At 47.5% G+C, this 25,048-nt stretch overlaps 1 protein-coding gene across 6 annotated transcripts; it reads left to right on the top strand.

The window, feature by feature from the left end:
* The first annotated feature begins 2,834 nt into the window (after positions 1–2,834).
* Positions 2,835–19,789, top strand: PTMA (prothymosin alpha). 6 transcript variants are annotated; one of them, XM_087933675.1, is made up of 5 exons: positions 2,835–3,275; positions 9,354–9,425; positions 10,901–10,988; positions 16,637–16,710; positions 18,781–19,789. In XM_087933675.1, exons 1-5 carry the CDS (start codon positions 2,955–2,957, stop codon positions 18,826–18,828), a joined length of 603 nt encoding a protein of 200 aa, XP_087789801.1. In that variant the 5' UTR covers positions 2,835–2,954; the 3' UTR covers positions 18,829–19,789. The 6 variants fall into 6 exon arrangements, with proteins under 6 accessions (XP_087789801.1, XP_087789799.1, XP_087789800.1 ...); XM_087933673.1 differs by having other exon boundaries at positions 2,940–3,275; positions 10,901–10,994; XM_087933674.1 differs by having other exon boundaries at positions 2,940–3,275; positions 10,898–10,988.
* The last annotated feature ends 5,259 nt before the right edge of the window (positions 19,790–25,048 follow it).

Genomic DNA, 25,048 nt, shown 5'->3' with positions numbered 1-25,048 from the left:
GGTATAGGATCTCCTGCTCAGGGGCTGGACTGGAAGACCTCCAAGGCCCCTTCCAAGCTCTATGCTGATTCTTCGATGGCCGACTGCTTTTCATATCTGTCCTTACAAATTTGTGTTTGGAAGCCAAACCACTCTCAGATCTACCTGGCTGAAAACAAAACAAAACAAAAAGACAGTTTAGAAAGCATTTCAAAAAAAAAAAAAGAGAAAAACTTTGACCCTAAGTGAACTTACATCAGGGAAACGCCTCTGTTAGGCCTAGGTTAGGGGTGTTGTGTGAACCGTAGCCCCTGGCTTTTGTCTTTTAATATAAGCAAAACCCATCATCATTGCTTTAGGCTCCCTAACATTATTTAATTTACAATCTAGCCCTAAAATCTCAACCTGACTCCTTTCCTTTCAGAGAACCGCATTCAAATTTATTGGCTCTCCTAGGTGTGTGCAGAAAATTTTGCCAAGTTTTCAACCAGCTGCTCAAAATATGCCATGAACATTTACTGGGTTTGCAAGAAAAAGAGGGGGAAAATTTTTTATAATCTGGAAATATGTACAAACAGGGTAGAGTTAATATGTACAGCTATACGGAGGCTGCTTGGAAAACTGGCCATTTCAGCTCATGTGCAAAGGCCCAAGATTTATTTATTCTTAAAAAGGCAGTGATCTTAAGAAGGAAGGAAACATCCCCCTTTTTTTTGGCATAATATACCTAATTTAGTTCTGTATTGACCCAATTTATGGATTCTAATAGCACCTTTAAGCCTGAATTAGTGTGTTTTTTCAACCTTAGTAACTTTATGAGGCGTGGACTTCAATTCCCAGAATTCCCCAGCCAGCACAGCATAGAATTCTGGGAACTGAAGTCCACATTTCTTAAAGTTGCCAAAGTAGAGAAATATTGTGACTCTGTCCCTTTGTAAGGACTAAACTAGTAACGCAATGCACACCCTCAAGAGTGGGGTGTTACACACTTGCATAAAAAGAGGATTGACTTCTGCATGGAAAAAGGGAGCATCTCTTCAAACCTGTGAAGGTTCCTCTCTTTGCACCTGCCATTCTGACATTTTGGGCTATTGCCCCATGGCTGGCCTAGTGGAAGGAGCAAGGGGTTTTAAGGGGTCCAAAAACCCAAGATGGCCACCATGTAATCAAAGCCCCACCCCTTCTTATGTGCATCCCAACACACGGGTGCGGATGTCAATCACTTGATTGTGACTTTTTTTAAAAAAATATTATTTTTATTGAACAATTTTCCTCATTTTATAACACCGTTTTCATTCTTTGCAACTTTTTGGTATCGATATACATATGTTTTACATACATTTTAATTATACATACATACATAAATTCCTTTATATATATTGTTCCACTGTAATATCTTTATATCTACCATTTAACCAATTATACTATGCATTTCAAATCAAACAATATTCGGGTTCTCTTATCTTTTATTTCCATTGTCAGCCTATCCATCTCGGCACTCTTCTTGATCACACTTTCCTCAGACGGTATAATACAATTTCTCCAGTTTTGCGCATAGACAATTCAAGCCGCCGTTATTAAATGTAGCATTAGATATTGTGCTTTTTTGTCAGGTTTTCCTGTTATTATGCCTAATAAGAATATCTCCGAACTCTATTTGTTGCTTAGTTATTTCCTCAATCCACCTTATCCTCATCCAGTATTTTTTTGTTACTGGGCACATCCATCACATATGATAGCATGTTCCTTGATTCTGTTTACATTTCCAACGTTCTGGTGATCTATTTGACTGTGATTTTTTAAAAAAACTTTCCTGCACATTATACTTAACACAATATCCAAACAAGTGTCATTAAAGTTTGGCACAACACCTGGTTCACACAACAACTTAAGACCGAGATAACGGCTAACTTTCCTTAACATGCTGAATCCCAAATCTCTCAACCTGGTTTAACCCTCGACTAGCTTGTTGTGCTGTTTACTGGTCAAGAGATGTCCCAGCAGAAGGCGATCACTGGGATCACTTTGGTTACATGCTTCTGGTTTGGGATTTTGCACAAACCCAAGTTTATGGGACAGTAAATGGGGCAATCCTCGACTTATGACCACAACTGAGGCTAACACTTGTTGCTAAGTGAGACGGCGGTTAAGTGAATTTTGTCTTATTTTGCGACCTTTGACTTTGCTTGTAGGAAGGTCACAAAATTGGATCACATGACTTCAGGATATCACAAGTCATAAACCTGAATCATTTACTAAGCATCTGAATTTTGATCATGTGATCAGGGGGGAATGCTGCAAATGTCGTAAGTATGAAAAACGGTCATAAGTCACATTTTTCAGCCCCATTGTAATTTTGAACAGTCACTAAACGAATTGAAGTTGAGGACTACCAGCACAATGCACTGCATTACACAACCCAGGTTGTGAGGTGAGGGGCGAACTGGGGACCAGAGTGGCAATGAGAGGCTTCGCGGGTTTAGATGTCTGCACCAAACAAAGGGGTGGGATCGATGGCCTCGAGAAAACCTTCCCATTTTAACGGCTCGCGTGCTCCAAGGGATGGCACGCTGCAAGGAAAAAATTAAAACCTGCGGAAAAATCAAAACACCTAACTAATTCAGGAGCTTCCTCACTCGTCCGGGGAACTTTTACACGCGGAACTTTTTTTTTTTTTTTTTGCAAACTTTTGCAAAATCAGAAACTCTGCAAAAAAAGTCATAGAGCCGAACCCTTTCCAAAGAAAGGTGGCAGGAGAGAGAAAGACCGCGTAAATAAGTCACGCAGGCTCCGCAATGCAAGCTCCTGAACTCAGCGCCGCATTTTTTAAGTCACCCGCGTGTAAAATCCGACTTTCACCCGCCGACGATGGCGACCAACAGGCAGCCGCGAGGCGGCCCCGGAGCCGACTCCGTTCCATCGAAGAGAACCTGATCCGGGCATCCCGTTTTTCCTTCCCTCACTTTTAATCCCGAATGACAGCAGCGGCGTCCAATGACCCGCCGCAAAGCGTCAACATCGTGTTCGCTCGGCCCTCCCGCCCAATGAGGACCGGCGGAGGTCGAGATCCCGCCTTCCGTGCGCCAGAAGCGGACGAGCGCGGCGGCCATGTTGAGTGTGGGACACCCCTCCCCTCAAAGAAGAACCGACCGAGTCAAGGCGAACGTTTTACGGACCGTCGCCGGACCGGGAACCCCGAGAAAGGGGGGGATGTTGGGGTCCGCAGAGAAGCCGGCTGCGTGGGACGCGACCCGTTAGGCGGCTCGGCTGCGCGACGGCACCGACTGGCATCCCAGGCAAGAGCGCCCGGCGCCATCTTAAGTGTGGCAAGTCTTGCCCTTTTCCGCCGCCTCCATTGGTTGCTATTGCAAGCGGGGGGTTGTTAAGCCAGCGAGCACATTTTCGCCCTTTGCATCCCCGGGGTTGCAATCTGGGGGAGAGTTAGACGCCCCTCCCCTAAATGCAACCCCCGCCACCCCAGTTTTGCAAACCACCCAACTTTGCAATCTTACCATTTGGGGGGGAAAGAGTAGAAACCCATCGTAGCTTTGGGACTGTTTTGGGGGTGTGTGAGTGGGGGGCTTCTGTATAATGTCTCCCCGCTTTTTTTCTTTTTTTTTGCAAAGGTGCAATTGCAAGCGTTTTAACGACCGAGTCTCTTTACAAAGTAACAGGACGGCGGCGGCTGGGGGAAAGGAAGCACCGTTTCAACAGCTTGGTTTAAGATTCCTCGACGGGGGCAGGGCAGGAAGAGAAAAGCGCGTCCAGCTTTTTGCAAGGGGCCTTTTTTTTTTTTGCCCTGGCCTTTTTTTGGGGGCGCTTTGCATAGCCGGAGGAAGCGGCTCATCCAGGTCGGTCCCCGCCTTTCCTTGCAAAAAAAAAAAAGCAAAGGGGGGCGGGGAGAGGAAAGCGGGCTAGTGAGTTTCCTCCTGCCCCCTCTCGTGCCCGTCCCGACTCGAACACGCAAGCGAGCGTTCCCACGTGCGCTCAGAGAGTTAAACACTGGCGGGCGCGCGTCGGAATCGTTTCCCTTTGTCGTTCTGCCCCGCGCGGTGCGCGCCCCCCCGCGATCCCCGGCGCGCTTGCGCAAGAGGAAGCCGATTCGGGCGACGCGCATCCTCGACGGGAGGATCGCGGGAGCCCGGCCGGTGGGTGGGTTGGGTTGTGGGGGGTGGAAAACGATTTATATAGAGAGTGAGCAACGGCGGCTGTCGAACTTTTAAAGAAGGGACGAGGAGGCCCGAACTCGGAGACGGGCATCCCGCTCCGACCTTGGCCGGACGGGTCCGCTCCGTCCGCGAGCCAACAATACCCTCGGTTTTGGCGCATGCGCTCTGCAAATCCCCCCTCCCGTCCGTGCAAAAAGAGAAGCGGGGGCAGCTCTTCTTTTCCCCCTCCTTCTCCCTCCCTCTCTCTCTCTCTCTCTTTTCTCTCCCCGCCTCCCTCCTGCGCGCGGATGTTTTGCAAGCCGCCTCCCCTCCTCTTTTGCGCGGCCTGCCCGGGGAGGGAGGGAGGGAGGGAGGGAAGGAAGGAGGGGCGCCGCGGGCCCCCCGACGGCTCCCGTCAAGCGGCCTTGCCCATTGTTCGCCCCGCTCGTCCAATGGGCGCGCTCGGCTTCTCCCGGGCCGCCCAATCGGGGCCGGCGAGGGGAGGGCGCGCGCCGCCCACTAGTCTATATTAAAGGCGGCGGCACCGCGTGAACCTTCCACTGGCATCCAAAGCCATCTTTGCATTGTTTCCTGCCTCGGGTGCCGGGCTGCGCTTGTCGTCGCGGGGGCATCGCTCTTCATCATCGTCGTCTTCCTCTTCCACCGTCGTGGTTTTTTTTTCTCCTCCTCCTCCGGCTTCCCCCGCCTGCTCCTCCTCCTCGTCCTCCCTCCTGCGCCTTTTGCAACCCACGCCGCGTACGCGCCTTCGGATCTCTCCGTGCCCGGGCGCTTCCTTTTTTCTTTTTTTGTACAGTCGCGGGCTTTTTTCCCTCCGCCGCCGCGCAACTACTCCTACCTTCCCCCCGCGCGCCAGCCATGTCAGACACAGCCGTGGATACCAGCTCCGAGATCTCCACCAAGGTAAGCCCGGGGAAAGGGATGCCGTTTTTCCCCCGCATCCTTTTGCATCCCCCGCTCGAGGCGATCCTTCCTTTCCCAGCCCCGTGGAAATCCGCGCGCGGGGTAATGGTGGGGGGGCGCAAGGTTGTGCATGTGTGCATGTTCTTGTCGGCTCGTGTGTATGTATATGTGTGTGTGTGTGTTTGCCTTCCTTGCGCTTTCGCTTCCCTGCAACGCACGACGGCGGCGTGTACTCGTGTCTCCGCTCGGCTTCCTCCTCTCCCTTTGTTTGCGATCGGCTCTTTCTTTTTTTTTGCGCCGCTGCCCGGCTTCTTCTTAACCCCGTTGGCCCGGCCATCCTTGGGCTTCTATCCCCGCAAACGCCTCGGGAAGGTGGCGAGCAAGGCAGGTGGTTTCGCGTGCTTCGTTGTTTTCCTCCGCCTTTGCCAGGCTGGGCGCTTTTAAGTGGGGAGGGAAGCGCTTTGCCCGTTGCAAAAGGAAAGACCCAACCACAACAACAACAAACAACGGCTTTGACAGACACGCCGAACTTCAAGCGACCCTTTTTTTGTGCCCGGAGGGAGGAGGGAAGGAAAAAAAATATATATAATAATAATCCAAAGTCGGGGAGCTCGGAGGAGCCCGGAGCCGAGCGGTAGGCGCGATGCAGGCGCCGGCTTGGCTACCGGGCTTCCTTGCCCCCCGGGCCCGGCTGTCTCCTGAAGCGGAGCGAGGCTCGGTTTCCCTTCCCCTCCGCTTACCTGCACAGCCCTCGATTGGGGGGTGGTGGTGGATGCGGGTCTGTGCGCGGGCCGCCCCCCCCTCCCCCGGTGCCCTCGTTACCCTAATTGGCCCGGGCTAATTGCGCGGAAACAACTCCGGGACCCCCGCTGGCCCGGGAGAAACATCGGAAGCGGTTTGGCAGAGGGAGGAGGAGGAGGAGAAGAAGAGGGGGCTGGAAAGGGGGGGCGAAGAGCGAGAAAGGGGAGCCCTTTGAAAGGCACCCCACTCCGCTCGGCTCTGCCCGGCCGTCGGAGCTCGCTCGTTTTGCCCGCCGTCCGGCCGTCCGAGCTCGCTTCTTTTGTCTCCGAGCAGGCAGCGGCTGCTGCCCTCCCCGGCGTCCCTTTCCTGGGGCGGATCGCTCGGCTCGGCCCCGTCGCGCCCTCGGGCTTAACCCTCCGGGGCAGCACGGAAAAAAGGGAGCCGACCCGACGGGCTGAATCGGACGCGAAAGGGAGAGAAAACCGGTGGGGGGGGGAAGCTGCTGTTTTAGAGATCTTTCCTTCCCCCCCCCTTCCGAAAGTTGGGGCGCCCCCCGCCCCGCTTTGAACTCGGATGGCCCCTCGCTTGCCTCCCCTTCTCCCCCCGCCCTCCTGGAGGGGAGGAAAAACTCCGCTTTCCCCGGAGTTCCGACGGACGCGGGATGGGAGACGCGTCGGAAGGCGGATTGAAGCTGCCCGGCGTCCCGATGGAGGATCGTGCGGGGGGGAAGCGGCTGCGGAGGGCACGGACGGGGAATCCGGGGCTGCGCGGCGTTTGCGGGGAGCCCCTTTCCCCCCCCCGCCCCCCCGAAGGCAAAGGGGAGGCTGGTTCCGGTCCCCTCCCCGTCGGGCCCTTTCCCGGGCAATGGATACAACGTAGCCTGGGGGGGGGTTCTTGTCGGGTGCCGGCGGGAGACCAGTTGGAGGAGTGGGGGGTCCCTGCCTCGTTAGCCTCTCGGGGATGCCGGAGACGAGGGGGCGCTCGGGGTGGGGGGATCTCCGCAATTCCGGCCCCTTTCTCGGTGAGAAGGGGCGGCCGGGAGCGGCCCCCCATCCTCAACGGGGATTGACCCGGATCCTCCACGGGGGGCTTTTGTTCCCGCAAAGGGGTCACCGTTGGGGCAGGTTGCAACCTGCGGAGGTGGATCTCGCGGGGAGGGCAGGGTTCCCCCTCCCTCGGGGATCCTCTAGGATCGGGGATCTCCCCCTCGGGGAAACCCTTTTGGGGGGGTAGTATCGACCCCCCCTCCTTCCCCCAAGCTTATTTCCAGTCCTGGGAAAAAAGCCTGGCGCTGCTTTTTTTTTTTCCCCTCCCCGCTCCCGGCATCTGGGCATTAAAATGCATGGGAGGCGGGCGGGGGAGGGTGGTGGGGGTGGGGGAGGCTTGAGATTGATTTCCCAGGCGGGCGGCGGCTCTCCTTCTCTCCAGCGCCGCCCTCGGCTGTCTGCGGCCGCGGTAAACAGCAAGCGAGCGGCAAAGCCAAAGCCGCCCCACCACGTGCCGCTTTTCTCTCTCGGGTCCCGCCCGCGCGGCGCCTCCTGGGAGCCGTAGTTCGCTTTCCCGGCCGCTTCCTATTTCCTCGACTGCGCTCTCCCGCTCGGGAAGGACTACCCGCCCCGGCGTGCCTTGGGAGGTTGGGGCCGGCTGGCCAATCGAAGTGGCGCCAACTGTGGCGCGCAGGTTTGAATTGGTCCAGAGCGCGTGGCCTCGCTTGCCCGCCCGCCGGCCGCTGGGGGCCCCCTCCCGGCTCTTGCGCCCCCTGCAGGAAGGAGGATATACTTACTGCAAGCTTTTTTTTAAAAAAAAAATGGGCCTTTGAAAAGCCGATGCCAAACACACACACACACTTTGCCTAATTAAGAATTAGGGACAGAAGCACTTAAGAAAGCCTGGAATGGGTGCATCAATGCACTTGGCAGTGTGTGGTTTTTGGCTAAATGCTGCGGTGTTACTGGGGTTGTATGTGTGTCTGCCTTATTAGGACTTCTGTTTTATTGCCTTTATTCTCCTTGTGGGTAAATGGCATTCTTCTGTTACTGATGGGGCTATTAATAAATCATGGTGCCTCTGAGATGTACACAGCGCTGGACCTTGGCATTGTTTTTGTGTTCTTTTTTACTATTGATATCCAGCAAAAGCCTTTCCTAGATCGAAACCTTAGGATCATCCCTCTTGCCATGTTGTGGCTGGCCTTGAACCAGTAAACAGCTTGCGCTGGGCTTATAATTACAGGGACTCTTTATCAGGATCTGTCAAAGACGTAAACATGACTTCTCAAACGTGTTGTTGCTTGTAAGCTGCAGGCTGCGGACGGTGATTTTCTAGGAGAACTCTGTCTAGGGAAAAGGAGGGGGAGGAAAAACCGTGTTTGTGATCTTGGAATGGCATTGGAGGCAGCAATAGCAGCGGCTTTTCCAGCATAAAAAGCAAGTTTAGCTTGGGATAAACCTCTGACCTTCAAGTAAAAAAAGTTTAACTTTTGGAAATCCGTGAATTTTGCTGCTTTCCTATCACAGAGCAAGCTATTTTTTGCTTTTTTTTAGAAGGGATATCTGGACGGCCACAAATCAACCCAACTTTTGAAACCCTACGAGATTGCAAAAAGCTGGAAAGAGTATACAATCAGTTGAGTTTTTTCAAAAAAAAAAAGCAAATTCCTGATCCTCGGTCCCATTTTGGCCAAGGTTTTGAGGAATGTGCGGCAGCTAAGATCCGTGAGCTTGTAGCGGGGGTCCGAAACTGCTAATCGGGTTTGTCCAGAAGCTGTTTGTGATGCCCTGCCGGGAGAGGTTTAAGACAGCTGCTCTTCAAATGCTTTGTCTTAATAAATCTACGGGGAAAAGAAAAGGGGACTTCCTTATTTATGGCCGAGCTCTGTAAAGAATGCATAGCAGCCCTTGCCAAGCTCCCTTCATGGAGCCTTGTTTCCCCTTCTCCCCCACCCCTGCCCCCCCCCCCCAAGGCAGGCCAGGAGTGTGTTTGCTGAATTGTGTTTATATGAGGGCCCCCTCCCTTTTTCCGGTGGGGAGCCGGAGGTTGTAAATCTGTAATGCCCATTGCATTTCCAGCTTGAAACATGCCAAGACATAACAGTTGCAAGGGGATTAGGGAGGGGGGAGAAAGTTGTTTAGTGGCAGGTCACACTGCCTTGCCAAGGAACTGCACATTGGCTTGTAGGGAGGGGAGAGATGGAGAGAAGACAGCCCTTGAAAACCCATCTTAGAAAAAGAATAAAAATGTATAACAAACACACACTGCCTTGGAAGAGTTTTAAAGTCTGGTTAATCCCCCTCTCTTGGAGAGGGTTGTGTGTTGGGTTGTATTGAACGGAACCAGGGGCCACAAAGAAAGTTACAAGTCTCGATTTTCGGTTCCTGTGTAGTAGTTGTCCTGTTGTGTTTACATTTTTTTCTCCCCAAAAAAGGAGAGAGGGGGAGGGAAAGGGTTGGCCGTCATTCTCCCTGCCTTGTGAATCTGCAGCAGCCTTGACAGCAAAGCTGGAATCCCCATGAACCACCCAGGTTTTTTTATTCTTTTTTTTATTTATTTTTTGCCCCTTTTAAGGATTTGAAAGAAAAGAAGGAAGTTGTGGAAGAAACAGAAAATGGCAGGGATGCTCCCGCCAACGGCAATGCCGTAAGTATCTCAGCTGGGATGAAATTTGGGAGGTGGAGCTCTGACAATAACAGAATTGGGGAGGGAACTCGGAAGAAGATCCCACGAACCCAGATTGAAATTTTCCTAAGTAGGAGAAACTCCGCAGAGTCTCGGTTTTTTTTTTTCTTTGAAACTTCTTGGTCTTGCTGTGAGACATCACTTACTCTCCCCCATTCACACAACCCCAGACACGGTTGATGTAAGTTGGGCACTTCAGGTTGGGAAGCCGGCCCTCGTAGACAGTTGTAGAAGCAGGCCGTTGGTCTAAGCCATTGGAGTTTAATCTTAATTGGCGGGTTCTGCAAACCACGGCAATTCTGCTTGGTTAACTCTGGTCTAGTGAAAAGGAGGATTGGGGTGCCAGTATTTGAGAGGGGGTCAAATTATTCTCCAAAGCACCGGATGGAAACGAATTAAGGAGAGAAGCAATCTGGAATTATGGAGAAACCGCCTTAACAGTAAGGACAGTTAACCAGTGGAACAGCTTGCTACCAGAAGCTGTGGATATTCCAACACTGGAGGTTTTTAAGAAGAGACTAGACCAGGGTGTCCAACCGTGGCAACTTTAAGACTTGTGGACTTCAACTCCCAGAATTCCTCAGCCAGCTGGCTGAGGAATTCTGGGAGTTGAAGTCCACAAGTCTTAAAGTTGCCACGGTTGGACACCCCTGGACTAGACTGACATATTACTATAAATAAATACTATTTGTCTGAAATAGCAATAGCACTTGAGACTCTATATACCGCTTCACAGTGCTTTACAGCCCTCTCTAAGCGGTTTGCAGAGCCAGCCTATTTCCCCCAACAATCTGGGTTATCCTCATTTTACCCACCTCGGAAGGAAGAAAGGAAGGCTGAATCAACCTTGAGCCTGGTGAGATTCGAACTGCCCAACTGCAGTCAGCCGGCAGTCAGCAGAAGTCGCCTGCAGTACTGGACTCTTAACCACTGCACCACTCGTGGCTCTCATGGTATAGGGTTTCCTGCTTGAGCACAGGGTTGGACTAGAAGACCTCTAAGGTCCCTCCCAACTCTTGTTATTCTGTGAATCTGAACTCTGTTTCAGCGTGTGAGCCCAGGATAATTGTTTTCCTGTAAGGAAGGAACAGCGGTCCCTGTTTCAAGTGATTTTATTGATGATAATAGGGAGTATAAAGTTAGTGTATCTCAACCATAGTCCATTGAAGACACGTGGACTCCAACTCCCAGAATTCCCCAGCCAGTTTATGGGTGGGGAATCGTGGCCCTTTTGTGACTCGTGGACTTCAACTCCCAGAATTCCCTGAACCTGGCCGCTTGATGCAGAGGCATGTTTGGCTGCTACCCAAAAATAAAACACAGTTTGCAGTGCAATAGGCAGGTGTGTTAAAGGGGGATTTGGTGAATGGGGGGGGGGTTGGTAGGCTCCCCCCGTTTTTTTTTGTTTTTAAGTGTGCTTCATTTCCGCAAAGGAGAACGAGGAAAATGGCGAGCAGGAGGCGGACAACGAGGTAGATGACGAAGAGGAAGAGGTTGGCGACGAAGAGGAGGATGAGGAAGAAGGTGACGGTAAATTCTCCCCTCCGCCCTTTTTTTCCGTTTTTTCTTTCCTTTTTCCTTTCCTTTTTCCTCCCTTTTCCTTTTTTCTTTCTTTCCTTTCCTTTCCTTTTTTTCCTTTCCTTTCCTTTCCCCTTTCTCCTTTCCTTTTCTTTTTTCTTTCCTTTTTTCTTTTTCCTTTCCTTTTTCTTTCCTTTTCCTTTCTTTCTTTCCTTTCCTTTCCTTTTTTTCCTTTCCTTTCCTTTCCCCTTTCTCCTTTCCTTTTTTTTTTCTTTTCTTTCCTTTTTTCTTTTTCCTTTCCTTATTCCTTCCTTTTCCTTTTTCTTTCTTTCCTTTCTTTCCTTTCCTTTCCTTTTTTTCTTTCCTTTTCTTTTTCTTTTTCTTTCCTTTTTCTTTTTCCTTTCCTTATTCCTTCCTTTCTTTCTTTCCTTTCTTTCCTTTTTCTTTCCTTTTCCTTTCTTTCTTTCTTTCCTTTCCTTTCCTTTTTCCTTTCCTTTCCCCTTTCTCCTTTCCTTTCCTTTTTCTTTTTTCTTTCCTTTTTCTTTTTCCTTTCCTTTTTTCCTTTCTTTCTTTCCTTTCTTTCCTTTCCTTTTTTTTTCTTTCCTTTCCTTTTTTTCTTTTTCTTTCCTTTTTCTTTTTCCTTTCCTTTTTCCTTCCTTTTCCTTTCTTTCTTTCTTTCCTTTCCTTTTTCTTTCTTTCTTTCCTTTCCTTTCCCCTTTCTCCTTTCCTTTTTCTTTTTGGTCTCTTCTTGGGAAACGTAGTCCACCCCAATGGAAGGGGCGCCTGGCTGGAGAAGATTTAGGCTGAGCTGGCTATGGTGGAAAGGAGGCCGGGTCCCCCTGGTGGCCCTTTGGCATAGAGCATGACAAACAAGCCGATTCTGTGTTTTTTACACACCACGGGAGCGATCGGCATGGGGAAAACCGCTAAAATAGGATTGTGTACAATTTTGCAAAGTTGGGCACCAAGAGCTGGAATCCACCAAAGTCTCCAGGTGTAACTCCCTGGAGAAGAGAGGAATTAAAAGCAACTATTCACTCAAAAGCTTGCCTCCTTCTAAACGGGACGGGATTTAGTATTTTTAACTTTTTCTTCTAACCAGGAATCTCTCTGTAGGGGGCGGGGGAATAGTTTTTATTTATTTATTTATCCCACCTTTATTGTCTAGAAAGATTCTCTCAAGTCATCCAGGTCAGAGTTGCTCCAAAGGTGCTTTTTCAAGAGGCCACTGGACCAGGAAGTACTTTTGGGCCCCACCTTTCTTATTTTCATAAATATACATACCTTCTTTCCTTCTGTTTTGTTCATTGTTCTGTTTTCCTACAACACCTGGGTAGGCTGAGAGAATGACTAGGCCCAGCTGGCTTTCCTGCCTAAGGTGGGACTAGAACTCACTGTCTCCTGGCGATTGGCTCATCCAGTTGGCTTTCATGTGAATAGCGGGGATTAGTATTTATTATCTCTTGATGATGACTGGCTTAAAGTCACCCAGCTGGCTTTCAGACTAAGGCAGAACTAGAACTCACTGTCTCCCGGTGATTGGTCCAAAGTCACCCAGCCGGCTTTCATGCATAAAGCGGGACTAGAACTCACCATCTTATGTTTTCTAGCCTCGTGCCTTACCCAGTAGGCCAAACTATTTCTATTGCACTTTATTAATTTATTTGATTCTTTTTGTTAGTTTTTATCATTCTTTTTATTTTTATTTTTTGTTTTAAATATGGTTTTACATTGTGTGAGCCACCTTGAGTTTCCATGGGCGAATAGGCTGCAATATAAATTAAATAAATAAAATAAATACCTGCCTACTTACCTATATCTATTATCTGTCTCATCTATCTGTCTGTCTTTGGACGGATGGATAGATAGACAGAGATGATAGATAGATAGATAGATAGATAGATAGATAGATAGATAGATAGATAGATAGATAGATAGATAGATAGATAGATAGATAGATAGATAGATAGATAGATAGATGGATAGATAGATAGATGATAGATAGATAGATAGATAGATAGATAGACAGACAGAAAGACAGAAAGAAAGATAGATAGATAGATAGATAGATAGATAGATAGATAGATAGAGGATAATGATGAGAGGTGATAGAAAGGTAGAGATAGATAATGAGAGAGAGAAGAGATGATAGAGATACTGTAGCTAGAGAGATGATTATGGAAGGATAGATTGGTAGATAGATAGATAGATAGATAATAATTTGTGATAGATGATAGAAAGGTAGAGATAGATAATGAGAGATGATAGAGATATTGTAGCTAGAGATGATTATACATGGATAGATAGATTAGATAGGTAGAAAGATAGATAGAAAGATGATAATGATGACAGATGAAAGAAAGGTAGAATGAGAGATAGATAATGAGAGAGAAGAGAGGGATGATAGAGATACTGTAGCTAGAGAAAGATGATGATGGGATAGATATAGAGATCTACCTCCTTGTTTCTATCTCTATCTTATCTATCACTATCTCTATATAATCTACATTTATCTCTGTCAACCTATCACCTCTTTCTATCTAGCTACATACTAATCTACAATTCTCTCTCTCTCTTCCCTCCAACTCTCTTTTTTATTTATTTTTATTATTTGCCATTCTCTTCCCAACTGTTTCTGCCTTCTGGCACCAAAGAGGCCCATTCTGGAGCTTCCGTTGGAGTTGAAGCTGCAGAACATTTATTAGATTTTTTTTTAAAAAAACCACCCGATAAGCCAAAACCTGCCTGGGCAGCTTGCCATAAAAACCCATTAAAATTACAGTGCCAATAAAAGCATATACGGTTTTAAGATCAATAAAAGGCAAAAATGAAAAACGCCATTCCGGCTAAGGGGAGCCGCTGAGGAGCTAAGACACAACAGAAGAACAAATTTTCCAGGCTTAGAAATGTCTAGAAAAAAATGGTGCCAGTTGGGACTTCCGTCCGGCTTCTCTGGACAAGGGCTTTCGCAAACGGGCACCATCGCCGAGAAAGTTCTGGAAAAGGCTGGGTGAGAAGCTATTTTCAGGCTGTCCTCGACTTAACGTTTTTTTCCGCTGCTAAGCGAGACGTGGGTTAAGTGAGCTTTACCCCGTGTTACAACCTTCCTTGCCACTGTCATCACTAAGTGGATCGCTGGAGTTCTGCAGTTGGCAACCCGGTCCTTAAGCAAATCACTGCAGTTATTAAATTAATAACCCGGTTGTTAAGTGAATCAGGCTTTCTCTTCCCGCCCCCCCCCCATGGACTTTGCTTGTCAGAAGGTCATAAAACGGGACCTTGGGATACTGTGGCCATCGTAAATACGAGCCATCTGACTTTTGATCACGGAACCATGGAGACGTTGCAACGATCATAAGCAAGAAAACACAGTCCTAAGTCGCATTTTTCGGGGCCCTTGTAACTTGAGTCATTAAACGAACGGTTGCAAGTCAAGGACTACCCATAATTTGCTATTTTGGCCTGTAAGATAATGCAGAGGGTCCTGTAATTTGCTATTCCTGGGCCGGTGTACCTGAGGGAAACACCTGGTTTTGGGGGGGCGGTGTTTAGCCAGAATGCTGGCAATTTGCAACCATTTCGGCTTAAATCTTCGTGAGTCAAAAAGAGTTAAAAAAAAAAAAAGAAGAATAAATAGGGTTTTTTTGTCCCCCGTGAATGATGCTGCCCTCTCCTTGAGTGGTGGCCCTAGCCTTTTGCACCGAGGGAAAAAAATGTCCTTTTCTCCGCTACAGCTGGTCCTCGACTTAAGACCATAACCAAACCTAGAATTTCAGTCACCCAAAATTCACACCCCAGTTTATCCTTGGCCGCGGCGATTAAGCGAATCACTTGCATTTCTTAAAATTAAGTCACTAGGTCATTAAGCGAGTCTGGCTCGGTCGCAAAAGGGGATCCCGTGACCGTCATAACTACGAGTCCGTCGCCAAGTGCCCAAACTTCACCCCGGCGGATGCTGCAAAACGGTCGAGAGTGTGAAAAACAGTCCCTTTCTCTCCCCCCCCTCCCCCCGCAGTGCCGCCGTAACTTCAAACAGTAACTGAACCGTCGGAAGTTGAGGACTATACCTGTATTAGCACCTGGCGTGGGGAAGAAGGGGGGGGCTCCTTCCTGGATGCCCCAGGTTGGAAAGCTGCAAATATTTGGGAGCTTCGAATGCCCAGCCGTCGCCTTGCAAGGAGGGTGGGGAGAGCGAGCATTCTCCCCGGGGCTCGGCTGCCAGCCAAAAGCGCCAGCTGCCAGGCCTGCTAAGCCAACCCCCCCCCCCCCCGCCGGTCAAGGCGACTCTTCCTGGGCCCAGAAAGACGGTCTGGCTCCGCCGTGAGTCCTCTGGCATCCTCCGCCTTGTTGTTCCGAGCATCTCGGTTGCCGGGTGGGGACGGTTGCCTAGTTACCCTGCCCACTGATGGAGAAGGAGGGCCGGGAAGGAGCCGTGGAGGAGAGGGGGGGTGCCTTGCATTGCCAGCCCCTCCCTTTCTCTCCCCCCCTCCCCCCACTGATGGGTCTGGGCTGCTGCTTGGCCCCCTCCCTCTGGGGGATGGGCTTTGTGTGCCAAGAAATTGGAGACACGCTAATCTTGCGGGGCGGGGGGGGGTTGAAAAAAGTTATTCTCAGGTGACCCTAATCTCTGGCAGATCCCAGTGGCACTTAAGCCAGATTATTGGCCTCTCCGGGAAGGGTCGGGGTTTAAATCCCAAGAGCCTTAAAGAACACACACACATACACACACACACACACACACACACACACACACACACAGAGTTGTGTGGCTAAGAAACACTGGACCTGGGTAGCCTCTCAATCTGTCTGCTTTTTTCTTTCCTCTCCGAAAATCAAGTGGTATTCAGTTCCCCTTGTCGGTTGCCATGGCGACAGGCAAAAACCACCCGTCCCAAGGGTGAACCGGGAGTGAACTTTACAACAGTTTTTTTTCAACCGCGGCCGGTTCCCACGACAAGCTGTTGTGGCGTCAAAAATGCCGTAAAAGGGGGACAGGGCGGAATTCACTTCGCGACTCTTTGCTTAGCGACAGGAAACGTTGGGGTCCTCAACTGTGGTCGTAAGTCAGGGACTACCTTTATTTGGAAAAGAACAGTACTGGGGGAAGGTTGGCAGTGGTCTGGCACACACAGACACACACGCACAATTGGACAGCCATTTATCAGAAATAGTATAGGTTTCCTGCAAGGACGGGGTTTGACTAGATGACCTCCGAGGTCCCTTCCAACTCTACTGTTACGGGGTTATCCTAACACGGCTGTCAAACCAGAAGGCCTGCTTGGTTTCTACATTTCCCTAGAAGCAGCTCCTTTTTTTTTTCCCCTGGGTTTTTTTTTCCACTTACGGATGACTACCCTGGAGACCACCAGATTTGCAGCTTCCCGTCGGTACCTGGTTTGGGCTGAGGTGGAAACGGGATTTCCTGCTTGGGCACGGGGTTGGGCTAGAAGACCTCTAAAGTCCCTTCCAACTCTGTTACTCTGTGAGTCTGAATTCTTAGATCTCTTGTTTGGTGGGGAGGTGGAAACCTCCCCACCACACTCCAAAGACCTGCTTTGAGGACACCGGCCTAAGCCGAGATCGGCCTTGGAAGAGGATGTGAAGAAGCCGTTTGGTCCCGGAGCTCCTTTCTCAAGTTGTCCTTCCTTCTCTAGGCGAAGAAGAAGACGGCGATGAAGATGACGAGACCGAAGGTCCGACCGGAAAACGGGCAGCTGAGGACGATGAGGTGAGGGCATCTGGTCTTCCGGCCTCCCATCTCTACTGCTCATGGTTTTTTAATAGCTTACCAAAATATAAAATGCAGAAATGCAAAGAAAATATACAGAAATACGAAATAGAGAAATGCAAAGAACATATACAGAAATATAAAATGCAGAAATGCAAAGAAAATATAGAGAAATATAAAACAGAGAAACGCAGAGAACATATAAAATGCAGAAATGCAAAGAAAATACGTAGAAATATAAAATGCAGAAATGCAAAGAAAAATGAAAATAGTGGCAAAAAAAAGAGTACGAGGGGGAAAATGTAGGGTAAAAGTGGAGAAGAAAGAGAAATTCACTTCCAGCTAATTTGGTATGGTAAAATCAGGTAACAAAAACCTCGACTTTTTACTTTTACGTATCAATATATACCAGCCATTTCTATAAAAACAAACCTATCCAATTGTCAAAACTCAAAATCTAAAATTTTCATGTGTATATTTTTCCCTCGCTTCAAGCACAAAGTCCAGAACCGGGTTCCAAGCAGAAACAAAATGGTGTTCTTTAATCAAAGCAGTCAAATTTAGCCACCTCTGCTAACTCCCATCAACTTTCGCAGCCGTTAGTCCTTTGTGGGAATCACAAAAGCGTATTCTTGCTGCCGTCTGCCTATATAATGCCAAAATTTCCCCATCTTTGGAAGAAGCTGTGATGCATCCCAACCATGGAACATGGCCTTAATTTCAGTCCACCCGATCTCATTTTTTGAAGTCGCCTACCTAAGTCTCAAAATAGTCCTCCCTGCTTGTTTAGGCCAGGCCCATCGTCCTGAGCCCAGTGTCTGCTGGTAGTTTTTTCATTTAGGTTTCAGATCTGGGTCTCTGGGCACTTCCATAAACTGGCATTCCCAGGAATCTTCAAAACCCATTGACAGAAAAGCCCCGAGCCATAATTGTTACCTCAGAGAGTTCTAGGCAGGAGCTCAGGATGGCTGAGGAAAAGATGGAGGATGTAATCTGACCCAGAGAAGAAAAAAATATAATAATTCCATTAGGAAAAGGCCATTTGTGGAGAACTGGGGCCTTTAAAAAATAAATAAATACCAATTTTAGAAACTGCCTTTGTCCCTTGCAGGGAGATCTTGTGCGATAAGCCCCCACAAAGAAAATGGGACCGGAAGGTAATTGGGTTGTGAAAGGATACACATGCTTTTCCTGCACAGCTTGGTACGTCCCCGAAGAATTCTGTTGGATCAAGAAGATGGTGCTGTTATAGTTTGCTGGAAAAATACAGGAAGATGGACCTATGGCAGGGGTCGTCAAACTTGAGACAGCTTTAAGACTTTGTGGACTTCCAACTCCCAGAATTGCTCCTCCAGTCATGTTAGCTCAGGAATTCTGGGAGTTGGAAGTCCACAAGTCTTAAACTTGCCAAAGTTTGAAGACCCTTGCCCCTATGTCATCCTTGCAGCTCTCTGAGCTTGGTGGTTTTCTTGCAGACGTTTTGTTGAGTAACAAACTCGACTAGGTAACATCAGTGCTAGGAGAAGTCATGTTGGGGTCCTTGGTGCTCTCTGAGCTTGGCGATTTTCTTGCAGACTTTTCATGACCCAATTAGGTAACATTATCAGTGCAAAGAGGAAGACTGGAATCCTTGATGCTGTCCGAATTGGGTAGTTTTTTTGCAGACGTCTCATGACCCAAGTAGAGAATGTCATCAGTGTTAGAAGGGAGTTTCATACTAGACCAACCATCAATGGTAAACAGCAGCCTAATAAAGGAATCGCCATAATAACTCCACCAAAAGCAAACCGGGCAAGCAAGCCATTGTATATAAAATGAGAGCAAACCCCGCTCCCTGCTAGCACTGATGATGTTACCTAGTTGGGTCATGAAACATCTGCAAGGAAAACCGCCAAGATCAGCTCAACCCCCGAGCGACAAGAGTTTCTCTTCTGGTTGGAGGATGGGTCCTGCCTCGAAAACCCGATTTCAGGAGCAGCTGAACGGGGGTCATTTAATTTATAATTAATGAAAATTCCCAGATCTGAGCTCTCTGACCCATTTATTTTTTCCCCCGCCTTCCTTTTACAGGACGACGACGTCGATCCGAAGAAGCAGAAAACCGACGAAGACGACTAGGGAGTAGAATAATAAAAAAAGAAAAAGAACCAACTTTTTTTTAAACTTAAGAAAAGAGGGAAAAGAATTTTTTTAAGAAAAAAGGCCAGCGTGGAACTTCTTTCACCTTTGAAAAACTTCCTGTTACAAAAACGAAAAAAAAAAAAAACACGTTTCCCCCTTGTTGCTAATGGTCACCGTCATAAAGTAGAGCAAACAGACAAAAAATCCACCCCAACCCCAGTAAAAGCCGTGTGGCCGTAGAGCTGCCATTTTTTTTCCCCAACTTGTAAAAATAGCAAAAAATAAAAACCCAACAGCCCAAAAAATCTCCCTCCCTTCTCCCCTCCCCTCGGGAAAACTTCAAGGCCCAGCTTGCTTTCTTAAAAGTAACTTTAAAAGGAGAATTTGTTTGTATTTTTTATTTACATTTTATATTTTTGTACATATTGTGATGAGGTCAGCCATTTTTAACGCGATCTCCATTGACCAAAAGGGGGGGGGGCGGGGGCTTTTGAAGTGTGCTTTTCTTTTCGTTTTTCCTTTGTTCCTATAAACGAAACGAAACAAACGAAAAATAATTCTTGACTTTACTTGTGGTGTGACCGTGTCCAAAAAACCATTATCTCAAAGGAGAAAACTTTAAAAAAAAACGACCTTGTAAAAAAATAATAATAATAATAATTTCAAAAACACACGCAAAAAAAGTCCAAGGTTTATGACGAGCATTCCAGTAACACTTTTTTTTTTTTGTGTATGTACTTTTACCTGTACCATAAAAGTAGTGGGTTTGTGAGATGGCAAGGCCAAAGATTAAAAGATTTTTTCCTTTTGTTTTTTTTTTCCTTTTCGTTCTTTTTATTTTTGTCTAAGGAGTTGCTGTTAATTTTTTTTCTTCTTTTTGGCCTGTTTGATGTATGTGTGAAAACAATATTGTCCAACAATAAACCGGAATTTTATTTTGCTGGGTTGTTCTAACGAAGCTGGTTGCACAAGTGATGTGTAGTTTTTGTTTTTGTTTTTTTTAAACCTCCCCCAAGTAAATTTACCTCAGCTTATTTGAAGATTTACCAAATACTATTCCTAGTGAGGGGGAAAAAAAACCTTAGATTTGTGATATAGGTAGTCCTCGCCTTAAAACGACCACAATTGAACTCAACATTTCTGTTACTAAATGAGAAAGAAGTGAGCTTTGCCCCTTTTTTATGACCTTTCTTGCTGCCGTTAAGTGAATTCGCTGCAGTTGGTAAGTTAGTAAGTGAGAGGGTTATTAAGCAAATTCCTCGTTGACTTTTCATCCAAAGGTCGCAAAAGGGGATCATATGACCCTGAGACACCAACTGTCATAAATGTGAGTCAGGCGTCAAGCATCCGAATAAACCACGTGACCACGCAGATAGCAATGGTCATAAGTGTGAAAACTGATTCTTAGTCACTTTTTCACTTAGTCACCAAGCAGTCTCAACCTCAATACTCCGGAGGATCTTGGGAAAGATAAACCATGTGCGAACAACTAGAAGCAAATAAAGTTATAGCTAGCAGTCAGCATGGGTTGGTTAAAGACAGATCGTGCCAAATCCAATCTTATTTCATTCCTTGATAAAATCACTAAATTATTAGACCAGTGAAATGCTGTGGGCATAGTATACTTAGATTTCAGCAAGGCATTTGACAAAGTAGACCCACAATCTACTTGGTAAGCGAGAAAAATGGAATAGATCAGGGGTTGCCAACCTTTTCGACCTCAGGGACCACCAAATGTATAATTTTAAATCCTGTGAATCAAGAGACCCTGGAAAAATCCCCCCAAAAGTCTGCAGGAAAATTCCCCACCCTGTATTCCTACCAGTCGATTGTTCTTTATTTGGGATTGAAGGATACTGTCTCCAGCTCCGTTCTCAGGGAGAGAGAGACTTTTGACTTCATGCAAAGAAAGCAGCAGAAGCCGCAAAAGTCTTTCTCTTCCCCCAAACTCCGCCAGAAACGAGTCTTTGCCAGTGCAGCCTCTTGGGGCAGGAGGCTTTTCAGGGTCCCAAAGACTCATTCCTGGCAGAGTTTGGGGGAGAGAAAGAAAAACTTTTGCTGCTTTCCTTGCGTGCAGCCAAAAGCAGCAGAAGAAAGAAGCAGCCCAGGGGCCAGGCCAGGCGTGTGGGGCAAGTTCCCTTCTCCCCCTCCCGCCATTACCTCATGGTGTTCACAATGCAAGCCACACAAGCCTTATGTACCTGTGGGCCATGTGGGTGGCGCAGCCTTGTGTACCCACACAGCCTGGATTAATTGCTTTTAGGGGTGCTCTGGAGGTAACGTTTCTCTGAACCACCAACATTTTCTCGCAGCCCACCAGTTGGCAACCAGTGGAATAGACAATATCATCACCAGATTGATTCATAGTTGGCTGAGACCATGTTCAACGAGTAGCCCTTAACGATACTACGTCCCCATGCAAGAAAAGGGGGGTATCACAAGGCTCCATCTTAGGCCCAGTACTCTTCAATATCTTTACCAATGAGGGAAGAGAAGGGGGACTCACCGAATTTGTAGAGGACACTAAACTGGCAGGAGTAGCCAACGCCCCAGAAGACAAGCTGAGGATCCAAAGGATCTTTGACAGACTTGGAACAATGGCCTCTGTCCAGCAAAACGAATTTTACTATGGAGAAAAGCAAAGCCTCACATCTAGGCAGGAAAAATCAAAAGGTATAGTAAATAAAGATTAGGCAAGATCTGGCTCAAAAAGAGTAAGTGAGGGGGGCCTTGGACGATCACTTGAACCCGAGCCAGCTGTGTGCAGCAGCAGCAGCCGAAAACCCGAATACAACCCTGGGTTGTGTAAACAAGCATAGAATCAAGATCATGTGAAATATCAGTGCCGCTTTACAAAACCCTAGTAAGGCCCACCCCAAAAAAGGTGACTGAAGAGCAACTAAGATGATCAAAGGCCGTTAACAAAGACAATTAACCAGTGGAACTCCTTGCCACCAGAAGTTGTGGTTGCTCCATCACTGTAGGCTTTTATTTAAGAACAGGCTAGACAGCCACCTGTCTGAAATGATATATAGAGTCTCCTGCTTGAGGTAGGGGGTTTGATTAGATGACCTCCAAGAACCCTTCCAGCTCTATTATTCTATGTTATCCATTGGCTCAGCTTGAGTAGAGGGGTCAACCTCTTCTCTAAAGCCCCTGAAGAAGCAACGGATGGAAACTAATTCAAGGAGAGAAACAAGCTAGAACTAAGGAGGAATTTCCTGACAGTGAGGACAATTAACCAGTGGAACAGCCTGCCACCAGAAGTTGTGGGTGCTCCAACACTGGAGGCTTTTAAGAAGAGACTGGACCGCCAATGGTCCGGAATGACATATGATCTCCTGCTTGGGCAGGGGGATGGACTAGAAGACCTCCAAAGTCCCTTCCAACTTGCTTATTCTGTTATTCGGGTTTTCTGCACCTCGTCTGGGAAAACGTCCCGGATTCCCGTGAAGGAATTTCGTCCAGCTCCGTGCAATCAATGCCTGCCAGAATTCTGCTTAGCCTCACGAAAAACCAAAGAATAAATTTGATCAGCGGGAAAGTCCAGGAGGAAAGAGGGAGGGCCGAAGGAATTTGCACCCCAGAGGGAACAAAGAAAGGCATCCTGGTGGTACACACAGACACACACACACACAGACACACACACACAGACATACACATAGACACAAACTCCAGGAGCAAGCCACTGGTGCAAACCCATTTTTGTGTATGTGTGTGTGTCTCCTTCGGAAGCTATCAAACCAGGCATTCCCAAACTTTGCAAAAGGGGCGAGTGTGTTTGTGCGATATGCATACACACACACACACCCATCAAAAGAATGAAAATATTTTTGTTAGGTTTTCAGCTCAAAGCCATTGGTGCCTGTGTGTGTTTTTATAGGATCTATCAAACGGGCATTCCTAAACTTTGTAAAAAGAGGTGAGTGTGTTTGTGTGATACACACACACACACACACACACAAAACCTCCAAAAGAATGAAAATAAAGATTTTCCTTAGGCTTCAGCCGATATGCCCCCGACTTTTTAAGAATTCCATTTTAACGGACTCCATCGAATTCAACAATCCTCGACGTACAACGGTTCATTTAGTGACCGTTTGAAGTTGCAACGTTGCTCTGGAAAAAGTGACGTGTGACCGTTTTTCACTCTTACGACCTCTCCACGGTCACGCAACCAAAATTCAGACGCTTGGGAAACTTGACTCATATTTACGTCGGTCACGGCGTGCCCCGGGGGTCACGTTGATCCCCTTTTGCACCCTCCTGACAAGGAAAGTCAAGAGGCGGAAGCATGATTCATTTAACAACTGGGTGACTAACTTATCCACTGCAGTGATTCACTTAACAACGGGGGCAAGAAAGGTCGTAAAATGGGGCACTTAACAACTGCGACAAGAAAGGCTGTAAAATGGGGCAAAACTCACTGTGCAAATGTCTCAACAGCAGACATGTTGGGCTCAAATTGTGGTCATAAAGTCGAGAACTACCTATATGGTAAGACTTTCTCTCTGGAGTGATCGATCAATCAAGTTTTCGTCCATTTTCCTCATGAAGATTTCTGGGCCTCTTTCCCCCAAAAGTGAGAGCTTCGTTTCCGAAACAGCGCCTGGCATATCTTGGATCTTCTGGGATCGATGTTTGTTCTCGTGTGTGTGTGTGTGTGTGTGTGTGTCTGCAGGAGAGGTCACAAAAGTCAAGATGGCAGCCGCAATTGCAACCTTCTCTCTTTTTCACAGCGTTTTGAGTTCACAATTTATTTATTTTTCCCCTGGCTTTGGAACCCGTTGAAATTGGAAACCTCGATCAAGAGACAAAACTCTTGATCAGGACAATGGTGGGAAAAACCCTGCTCTAGTCTGGGGGTCACCAACCTTTTGGACCTCAGGGACCACCGAACTCATAATTTTAAATCCCGGGGACCACTAATATGAATTTTGACTGACGGTGGCTTGCTGACGTTGGTGGGAGAGAGAGAGAGAGAGAGAGAGAGAGAGAGAGAGAGATCTGATCTAACCTCCCTCCTTCCATCCCTCCCTCCCTCCCTCTCCCTCCCTCTCTTTCTTTCTTTCTCTCTCTCTCTCTCTCTCTCTCACACACACACACACACAAACATTTACAAGCACACAGAGGCAGGGGTGGGATTCGAATTTCTTAACAACCGGCTCTGTGGGCGTGGCCTAATTTGTGGGCGTGGCTTGATGGTCACGTGACCGGCTGGGCACGGCTTGTATGTAAATATTATAAATACTAATATAAATATTGTTTTTTTAAAAAAAAATAAAGAAAGAGCAACTTTTACCCCAAATCAGGCAAAACAGGCAGGAAGATTGAGTTGCTCACAGAATCACAGATTCATTCAGAGAGCCTGTCACATAAACTTTGCTTGCAAGCAAACTCACAACACACCATGTATGTAAATATTGATTTTTTTTTAATTTAAAAAAGAGCAACTTTTACCCCAAATCGAGCAAAGCAGGCAGGCAGATGGAGTTGCTCACAGAATCCCAGATTCACTTAGAGATCTGTGTTTCTGCCATCGTCTAGCTGAGTCTGCACTGCTTCAGTCTTAAGGAAGGTTCGGCTCTGCTTAAAAGCAGAGCCGAAGATCTAAAGATTAGCTAGAAAGCAAGAAATCCAACCATTTCCTGCTTCCTAGCTAATCTAAATCTCCTGGCACAGCAGAACAGCTGATTGTTGGAAAAAGGAAAAATAGCAACTTAGCAGGCAAGTTCGCCAGGTAAGGAGTGAGCGGGTGGGGAGGGTTCCCGCAGGCCATGTAGGAGGCGCAGCCTTGTGTTCCTGCGCAGCCTGGATTAATTGCTTTGGGGGGTGCTCTGGGGGTGACATTTCTCTGTGGACCACCAAAATTTTCTCGTGGACCACCAGTGGGCCGCGGACCACCAGTTGGCGACTGCTGCTTTAGATAATCTGGGTTTGTCCATTTTGCTGAATTGTTTTAATCATCGTTTGCATCCCAGGCTACCACTGGCTGGGTTTACGCATGATGCTAAGTCATAAGCCATGGTTTAAAACCATAATGGCTGCATTCACAGAGCAGGCTAAGAGCAAGCCGAATTCTAGAACTTATGGTGAATTTAGTGGTGCTTCTAACCAAGGCTTCCTAAGGCACCAACAGACACACATATAATCCAAAACTCTTTTATTTTAGTTCAATGGCTGTGAATTATCGTCATTCACAACCCGGAATGAGTCA

The sequence above is a fragment of the Pseudonaja textilis genome, chromosome 4 (assembly GCF_049901715.1).
Source record: "Pseudonaja textilis isolate UNSWEBS1 chromosome 4, rPseTex1.2, whole genome shotgun sequence".
Taxonomy (NCBI): Eukaryota; Metazoa; Chordata; class Lepidosauria; order Squamata; family Elapidae; genus Pseudonaja; species Pseudonaja textilis.
Note: the sequence above shows the minus strand (reverse complement) of the source record. Positions and strands in the feature narration are given on the sequence as shown.

What these genes read in the sequence shown, in the direction of transcription:
- PTMA (XM_087933672.1), top strand. Translation starts at nt 2,955, where the DNA reads ATGACAGCAGCGGCGTCCAATGACCCGCCGCAAAGCGTCAACATCGTG. An exon ending in CTCCCGCCAACGGCAATGCC is followed by an intron (nt 9,426 to 10,897) that starts GTAAGTATCTCA and finishes ATTTCCGCAAAG; the next exon opens with GAGAACGAGGAAAATGGCGA. An exon ending in GGATGAGGAAGAAGGTGACG is followed by an intron (nt 10,995 to 16,636) that starts GTAAATTCTCCC and finishes TTCCTTCTCTAG; the next exon opens with GCGAAGAAGAAGACGGCGAT.